The 10,000-nt window shown below is 32.6% G+C and overlaps 1 protein-coding gene across 1 annotated transcript in view; it reads left to right on the top strand.

Moving 5' to 3' along the window:
- Positions 1-525: 525 nt before the first annotated feature.
- LOC137631222 (hatching enzyme 1.2-like) overlaps positions 526-10,000 on the top strand; it is a 17,142-nt gene continuing 7,667 nt past the window's right edge. The window contains 2 exon segments of the mRNA XM_068362987.1: positions 526-747; positions 7,495-7,656. Coding sequence (XP_068219088.1) covers positions 646-747; positions 7,495-7,656 — 264 coding nt within the window. The 5' untranslated portion in view covers positions 526-645.

Here is a 10,000-nt window from a genome sequence, read left to right as displayed (position 1 = left end):
TTATAATTATTAGCTAAGCCATAACCCTAGTTGGAAAAGCAGGATGCTATTAGCCCAATGGTTCCAACAGGGTAAAAATAACCCAGTGGGGAAAGGAAATAAATAAACTATCTGAGAAGTAAAGAATAGTTGATAAAATATTTTAAGTTCAGTAACATTAAAATAGATCTTCATTATATAAACTATAAACAGAGACTCATTTCATCCTGTGCAACATAAAAACATTCGCTGCAAGTTTGAACTTTTGAAGTTCTTATATTTATCTAATATCTCAAAGTACCTCACCTCTGAAATCCCACGGGCGGTGAATGATTCAAGGTTCTGGTCATGAAATTATATGGTTGCTTCTCCAGCCTCTCTGTCTCTCTCTCTCTCTCTCTCTCTCTCTCTCTCTCTCTCTCTCTCTCTCTGGATTTTTTTTTTTTTTTTTATCAGAGAGTTGTTACGTCAGAGAGTTGTTACTAATAGGGAGGTAGACAGGCTAAGCAGGGCATTACCTTTTACTACCTCGGGTGAGACGGTTCCTATAAGAAGTCTTCGGGAGGCTCCAGTTTCCCGAGGACCAATTTAAAGTTGGTCTGGGATAATCCTCGATCAAATAAGTATCCATATCTATAGAAACTGGTGCTATTTTAGGTAAAAAGTATGCAGGGTTTATTTGTCCTCTTCTCGCTTCTATGGTTCGGTATCCAAGGAACAAGAGCTCAATTACCTATCCCGGATGTTTACTTAGGAAATCCGAATGAGGTAAGATGAATTAGTTCAGGTTTTCTTTCTTCTGACGTTTGAAGTATTTCGCATGAAGGGCTTAACATGGTATAATCATTATGTGGCATACTTTATGTCACGCCAGTGCACCCTTTCTTGAGCAGTATGTTTGGAAGCAACAAGTAGAAGGAACTTGAAAATTTTTATACGGACTAGAGCAATTTCATCTCTTCATTTTAATGCGTATATACATACATACATACATACAATTATATACACTTGAAAATCTTGAGTACACCGAAATGATTACCTACATGATCAACAAAGAAAGTTTATATGTTCTTTTCGTTTGATGTCAACTTGGAAGATTTTCAGAGGACTCCTATTCGCCTGTATGGATGAGAATATTTTATTTTAATAGCGTTAGTTGTATACGACTTTTGAACAGATTAGACGAAATTAAAACAAATGATCAATTCCTGGGTAAAAAAGTAAGCTTTTTATCTCACAAATGAGAAGTTTGAGGCCAAAGAAAAACTAGAAAATAGATTAATAGAGGAAATATCTCGATACCATGAGAATGTGTTGGCTAATCTTACATAAGTGACACTAGACAACTGTACAATGGAGGTGCATCCTAATATGAAGCTGACGTGTCATAAAATGATAACGATTTGATAATGGTAAGCTCGTCTTGGTCATTTCTGGAATAGCTGCATTCTATCAGCGATCTTTTGCCCCAAGACCCAAGTATTGCAAATGGGCTTTATTTTTCTAAACGTTTAGAAGTCAAAGAATCTGTAAGTGAACAATTTCCTGATAATCAAGGTGCGTTTTTTATGCTTTTTTCTGAGGTTTTTTTTTTTCGAAATCAATAGGCTTTTGCATAAAGTTTGAACTTCAGAAGTTCCACTGGTTTAACAATTTGATTTTGATTATTCCACAATCTAGTTCCAGCGGGAATTAAATTTTTATGACAAATCTAAAGCTAGAGACATTTATTTCAATGAGTGGTTTATATACAAGGCTGTGCCATGTCTTTCTGGCGTAATTGCACTTTTTAACTAAGTGGCCCTTTTGGGATAGTATCATTTTGTAGGTCTCCCCCACGAAAAAATCGTATTTCCTCGTGAGAGAGAGAGAGAGAGAGAGAGAGAGAGAGAGAGCTTTATGGAAATGGGAGCTAGCGCTGGGTTCCGGAGGGATGGGCGTATTCGCCACCAGGTGCAGCTGGAGAAAACCCCCAGAGTTGCATTATGAAGTAAACGTTGAACGAGGTTGTACAGCAAGATTGAAGAAAGGAAGCAAGATTGGAAAAAAGGGCCAAAGGCTAAAAAGTGGGTGCAGTTAGGGTCCAAAGGATACTTTGAATACCCATCAGTAATGTCTAGAGTACATGGTATGAGGTGTGCTGACGACACAACCACTAAAAGAGAGAGAGAGAGAGGAGAGAGAGAGAGAGAGAGAGAGAGAGATGGTATGGCGACTGTGGTGTGCATCCTGAAATTGTCTTGTAGAACTACTATGAGATTCAGCGCCTCTGTAACACGGTTTTTTGGACTTTGCTCCTTATCAAAGCATCGGGTGTAGCTGAAAGTTGACATATGTATATTTTACAACCACACACAAATTTTGTCAGCATTATCAATAACCTAAACCCGATGGTTTTTAATTTTTATAGAGTAAAAAATGATCCAGGCCGACGCCATGGCCAGTGATACCGAGCCAAGAGTCGAAAACATTCATTACGTAAGCAATGTAAACACCTTTGGACAAAATTTTGCCCCGCCCATCCACCAGACACCCATTCACCTTCTTCCATCTGCTTTGAAACCCATAACAGTCAAGAATGGCTAACAGGATTTGGAATTGCCCCGTGGTTGCAAACCTGCATTTGTCTTACGACTTTGCAACTTTATACAGTCATGAGGAAGCCCTTGGCCATATCTATTATAGCCTGAATAGGTAATTATTCAGTTTCTAGTTTAAATCCAATGTTTATGGTCTGATTTGTATTTAGCGTAACATGATTATAATACTTGTAATGTCATTCAGGCTTTTGAACATTTCCATTAACTATTCACTATGCCACCAAGAGAGAGAGAGAGAGAGAGAGAGAGAGAGAGAGAGAGAGAGATTGTATGTAAAACAGTCTTTATATAACTTTTTTTGTTAAAATAAGATTTTTGTGCTAAAATCTCCATCAGACCAACGGATCATCCGATATATTTTTTTTTCTTCTTCTTAGGCCGTACGAACGTGTTGGCTATGTTTTGGGCATGACTGCATTTTGTAAATAAATCATGAATAGTTTTAGGAGTTTTATTTGTACATCTAATGGGAATCTATAGAAGTAAAGTGAACATAATTCATTTATCCTTTAAAATATTTACTACATGTAGCAAAACAAATAGTAGTAAAGATGATAATGCAATGAAGGAATGATACCATACTTTATCTTTAGCTTCAACGTCGGTAATAACATACCCAGTTGCCATAATTTGTCAGCTTAATGAAATAACCTATCATCTAATGTTAAACCTTAATTTCTGAGGAGGCCATGGCTTATTGCACAGTGAAAAAACATGACAAAGACTTTATGAATGGCGGAACAATACATAGATGTGGGTGGGGTATCAGTGCTGGCGTAGTAATACTACTGTAGCAGTACTGCCGCAACAGTAGTATGCATGAATTCAACGTTTAGGTCAACTGCTGGGATCATTGAGGATCATTTAGCACTTCTTACAACTACTTGAGAAATGAGTTTTTATAGCCAGAATTTGAATTTTCTGATCCAACAATGCCCATGATAGCCTTCAGTGTTATCCCTGATTCATAACGAGGCCAAAGTGGGTGGAGTCTCATGAAGTCATCATTCTGACGATAATTATTGGTGAAGGTTTAAAGCGAAAATACGGTACCGGCTATCTTTTTTTTTACAGTAAATAGGTAGGTAGATAGACAATGAATAAAAATTGCTTGACATTGGATAAAGCAGTTATCAAATCAAGCTGGTCTACTACGTTTTTGAAAATTACCAACTATTCCATACACTTTGTCAATCTGATTGTGACCTATAAAGTAGACTGTAATTTCTTAGGAAACTTATTTTGGGAGTTAGACAAATAATCGAAGTGTTTTTGTATTTATTAACATATTTTGTTCGTTTGTTCATTATGACAATTCTCAGTGGAGAGGTTTCAGAGTTCATAAAGGTGTACTGCTTTGCTTTTATTTACACTTTTATGTTATTGTTGGCAGAGGTATAGCCTTCGTTACGTATAACCAATCATCGATCGAGAAAGAGAGAAGAAATGCCGTCATAAGTTACGTAACGAGTGCGTTCGAAACCTTTTCTCTGAGTAAGTTGGCCCGTCTTCAAAAATCGTCACTTTTACTTAATAAAGTACCAAATTTATTCAACCTACGTAATGCAGAATATAGTCAAAATTTATGTGTAGGTATAATGTGCATTCTGAATAAGCGTTATATTTATGAAATTCATAGAAAAAGTTATTGCGAAAAAACCGTGTTACAGGGGCCCTGAATCTCATAGTAGTTGATGTAATTACTTAACTGTGACTTCACTATAGTCAATTTCTTTTAGTGAGGCAGATTTGTACCGACTCGCAGGGGTGCCCTTTTTGCTCGAAAAGTTTCCCGCTCGCTGATTGGTCGGACAAAAATACTTCCGACCAATCAGCAATTAGGAAACTTTCCCGAGCTTAAAGGGCACCCCTGCGAGGTCAGTACATATCTGCCTCACTAAAAAAAATTACTATATCTTCCCCTCATTACTACATAACCTTTTTATTCTACTTTAGTGTTCTATAGGAGGGGCCTCTCTTTGAATAAACAGTAGAATTTATTTATTGATATTAGCAGCATGCATCACAGAATATTAATGTATTTAATGTATTGAATTTATTCATTGATATTAGCAGCATGCATCATAGAATATTAATGTATTTAATGTATTGAATTTATTCATTGATATTAGCAGCGTGCATCATAGAATATTAATGTATTTAATGTATTGAATTTATTCATTGATATTAGCAGCATGCATCACAGAATATTAATGTATTTAATGTATTGAATTTATTCATTGATATTAGCAGCGTGCATCACAGAATATTAATGTATTTAATGTATTGAATTTATTCATTGATATTAGCAGCATGCATCACAGAATATTAATGTATTTAATGTATTGAATTTATTTATTGATATTATCAGCATGCATCACAGAATATTAATGTATTTTATGTATTGAATTTATTCATTGATATTAGCAGCATGCATCACAGAATATTAATGTATTTTATGTATTGAATTTATTTTATATTAGCAGCATGCATCACAGAATATTAATGTATTTAATGTATTGAATTTATTTATTGATATTAGCAGAATGCATCACAGAATATTAATGTATTTAATGTATTGAATTTATTTATTGATATTACCAGCATGCATCATAGAATATTAATGTATTTAATGTATTGAATTTATTCATTGATATTAGCAGCATGCATCATAGAATATTAATGTATTTAATGTATTGAATTTATTTATTGATATTACCAGCATGCATCATAGAATATTAATGTATTTAATGTATTGAATTTATTCATTGATATTAGCAGCATGCATCATAGAATATTAATGTATTTTATGTATTGAATTTATTCATTGATATTACCAGCATGCATCATAGAATATTAATGTATTTTATGTATTGAATTTATTCATTGATATTAGCAGCATGCATCATAGAATATTAATGTATTTTATGTATTGAATTTATTCATTGATATTAGCAGCATGCATCATAGAATATTAATGTATTTAATGTATTGAATTTATTCATTGATATTAGCAGCATGCATCATAGAATATTAATGTATTTAATGTATTTTAAATGGCAACTAAATATATTTTAACTGTTCTACATTCTTCCCAAATAATGAATATAATATAAAAATATTGTTTTATCTTACCTTAGTTACTTTAGATGATAACTAATTATATTTCAATTGTTATATATTATTCCTTAATAATGATAAATATAATAAAGAAAAAATATTTTCTTTTAACTCCCTCAAATCGAGATTCAAGTTAATTTCCAAGTTTGCTTATTAGATATTTTTACTATTTTTACTAATCTTATGTTATTCTTTAACCATTTTGTCCTTTTAGTAGAGAATACAGTATAAAAGAAATTATATTTTCAGCTTCCGTTGAAGATAGATTCAAGTCAATTTCCAAGTTCTGCTTATTACACATTTTAACGAATTTCCTTATGTTATCATCTAACCCTTATCTCCATTTATCTTTCAGCTGGATAACGATCCCTTATCTCCATTTATCTTTCAGCTGGATAACGATCCCTTTTCTCCATTTATCTTTCAGCTGGATAACGATCCCTTATCTCCATTTATCTTTCAGCTGGATAACGATCCCTTATCTCCATTTATCTTTCAGCTGGATAACGATCCCTTTTCTCCATTTATCTTTCAGCTGGATAACGATTCCTTTTCTCCATTTATCTTTCAGCTGGATAACGATCCCTTATCTCCATTTATCTTTCAGCTGGATAACGATCCCTTATCTCCATTTATCTTTCAGCTGGATAACGATCCCTTATCTCCATTTATCTTTCAGCTGGATAACGATCCCTTATCTCCATTTATCTTTCAGCTGGATAACGATCCCTTTTCTCCATTTATCTTTCAGCTGGATAACGATCCCTTATCTCCATTTATCTTTCAGCTGGATAACGATCCCTTTTCTCCATTTATCTTTCAGCTGGATAACGATCCCTTATCTCCATTTATCTTTCAGCTGGATAACGATCCCTTATCTCCATTTATCTTTCAGCTGGATAACGATCCCTTATCTCCATTTATCTTTCAGCTGGATAACGATCCCTTATCTCCATTTATCTTTCAGCTGGATAACGATCCCTTTTCTCCATTTATCTTTCAGCTGGATAACGATCCCTTATCTCCATTTATCTTTCAGCTGGATAACGATCCCTTATCTCCATTTATCTTTCAGCTGGATAACGATCCCTTATCTCCATTTATCTTTCAGCTGGATAACGATCCCTTTTCTCCATTTATCTTTCAGCTGGATAACGATCCCTTATCTCCATTTATCTTTCAGCTGGATAACGATCCCTTATCTCCATTTATCTTTCAGCTGGATAACGATCCCTTATCTCCATTTATCTTTCAGCTGGATAACGATCCCTTATCTCCATTTATCTTTCAGCTGGATAACGATCCCTTATCTCCATTTATCTTTCAGCTGGATAACGATCCCTTATCTCCATTTATCTTTCAGCTGGATAACGATCCCTTATCTCCATTTATCTTTCAGCTGGATAACGATCCCTTATCTCCATTTATCTTTCAGCTGGATAACGATCCCTTTTCTCCATTTATCTTTCAGCTGGATAACGATCCCTTTTCTCCATTTATCTTTCAGCTGGATAACGATCCCTTATCTCCATTTATCTTTCAGCTGGATAACGATCCCTTATCTCCATTTATCTTTCAGCTGGATAACGATCCCTTTTCTCCATTTATCTTTCAGCTGGATAACGATCCCTTATCTCCATTTATCTTTCAGCTGGATAACGATCCCTTTTCTCCATTTATCTTTCAGCTGGATAACGATCCCTTTTCTCCATTTATCTTTCAGCTGGATAACGATCCCTTATCTCCATTTATCTTTCAGCTGGATAACGATCCCTTTTCTCCATTTATCTTTCAGCTGGATAACGATGCTCTAGGACCGCCCATAACGGAAGCTGAACTCCTTGAAAGCTTGAATGTCGAAATCCTGATTCCGGAGGAGGACCCAATTGGGTCTTCTGGGTTCTTCGAGGGTGACATCATGGTCAAATCCCGGGACATCCTTTATGATATTGTGGAGGTAAAAGAAATATGGAAAAATATTTTTTTTTTTTTCTATCGTTTGAAAATCTGGAAAAATATATTTTTCTAATTCTTCATTAAAGAAAAATCTGGAAAGATATATATTTCTAATCCTTTGTTAAAAAAAAATGGAAAATTATATTATTCTAATCCTTCGTTTAAGAAAATCGGGAAAATTAAATTCTTTTAACCCTTCGTTAAAGAAAATCTGGAAAAAAAAATTTTAATCTTTAGTTTTAAAAAAATCTGGAAAATTATATTTTTTATTCCGTTAAAAAATCTGGAAAATTATATTTTTTTAATCCGTTAAAAAAATCTGGAAAATTATATTTTTTTAATCCTTTGTTAAAAAATTTGGAAAATTATATCTTTAATCCTTCGTTAAACAAAAATGTGGAAAATTAAATTTTTTAATCCTTCGTTAAAAATCTGGAAAATTATTTGCAATCCTTCGTTAAAAAATCTGGAAAAAATTAATTATTTTAATCCTTTAAAAAATCTGGAAAAAATAAATTTTTTAAATCTCCATTGAAAAATCTGGAAAAATTGAATTTTTTAATATTTCGTTAAAAAGTCTGGAAGAAAATATTTTTTATTTAATCCGCTAGAAAATATGGAAATGATACTTTTATTCCTTAGAAAAATTTGGAAAATTATATTTTTTAATCCGTCTTTAAAAGAATATGAAAAAATTATATTTTTTCAATCCTTCTTTAAAAAGTTATGAAAAATTATATTTCTTAATCTTTGTGGAAAAAAATCTGGAAAAATTATATTTTTTAATCCTTCATTAAAAAAAATATGGAAAAAATTTAGATTTTTAATCCTTTAAAAAAATATGGAAAAATTATAATTTCTAAATTTTCGTCAAATATATATGGGAAAATTATATTTTTTAATTCTTCGTTTAAAAATCTGGTAGAAAAATATTTTAATCCTGTTAAAAAATCTAGAAAATTATACTCTTTAATCCGTGGTTAAAAAAAATCTGGAAATTTTTTATCTTTTATTCATTTGCTAAAAAAATCTGGAAAATTTTTATCCATTATTCATTTGCTAAAAAAATCTGGATAATTTTTATCTTTCATTCATTTGCTAAAAAAATCTGGAAAATTTTTATCTTTCATTCATTTGCTAAGAAAATTTGGAAAATTTTTATCTTTCATTCATTTGCTAAAAAAATCTGGAAAATATTTATCTTTCATTCATTTGCTAAAAAAAATCTTGAAAATTTTTATCTTTCATTCATTTGCTAAAAAAATCTGGAAAATTTTTATCTTTCATTCATTTGCTAAAAAAAAAAAAAATCTTGAAAATTTTTATCTTTCATTCATTTGCTAAAAAAATCTGGAAAATTTTTATCTTTTATTCCTTTATCACAAAAATCTAGAAAATGCTGTTTTTTAATCCATCGTTAAAAAAAAAAAATGGTATTCTTTACTTTTAATCGTCTATGTAACTAAGATATTACCTATAAATTACATTAAAATATTGAGAAAGAACCTAAGGTATTTTTATGTGTCGCATTGGCGTGTTGAAACTTCCATTGATAATTAAAAACTGTGAATATAGAAAGCAAATAATTAATCTATGAGATCCTTTTCTGTGGATGAACATGGAGGATTCCATTTCTCTGTAAAGTCAGTCATTGTGATATTTCATGTTAAGTTTATTTCAAAGTAACTTCATATTTAATTTACTAACAGAAAATAAAGTAGGAATTACGGTTATCACTGTAGCTTGCAACAGACACTAGGTATTTGACAGGAGCGGCAATTGGTCACAAATGGGGGTTCAAATCACAGCAGTGAGTGGATATCAGATCGATGGCGAGTATTAGTGTTCTTAATCACCATCATCATATGAGATGTCATAATCATTATGATCATATGGATGGTCATCACCAAGGTCTATAAATTATATCTGTAGACCTTGGTCATCATCATCATCATCATCATCATCATCATCATCAACATCTGAGTGATATTTATTATCACCATCACCATATGAGCTGTCATAATCACTATCATCATATGTGTGGTCATCATCATCATCATCATCATCTCCTCCTACTCCTATTGACGCAAAGGGCCTCAGTTAGATTTCGCCAGTCGTCTCTATATTGGGCTTTTAAGTCAATACATCTCCATTCATCATCTACTTCACACTTCATAATCCTCAACCATGTAGGTCTGTGTCTTCCAACTCTTCTAGTACCTTGTGGAGCCCAGTTGAAAGTTTGGTGAACTAAACTCTCATGGGCAGTGCGAAGAGCATGCCCAAACCATCTCCATCTACCCTTCACCATAATCTCATCCACATATGGCACTTGAGTAATCTCT

This window comes from Palaemon carinicauda, chromosome 39 (genome assembly GCF_036898095.1).
Source record: "Palaemon carinicauda isolate YSFRI2023 chromosome 39, ASM3689809v2, whole genome shotgun sequence".
NCBI classification, from domain to species: domain Eukaryota; kingdom Metazoa; phylum Arthropoda; class Malacostraca; order Decapoda; family Palaemonidae; genus Palaemon; species Palaemon carinicauda.
The sequence above is the reverse complement of the archived record's forward strand: the minus strand, read 5'-3'. Positions and strand labels throughout refer to the sequence as shown.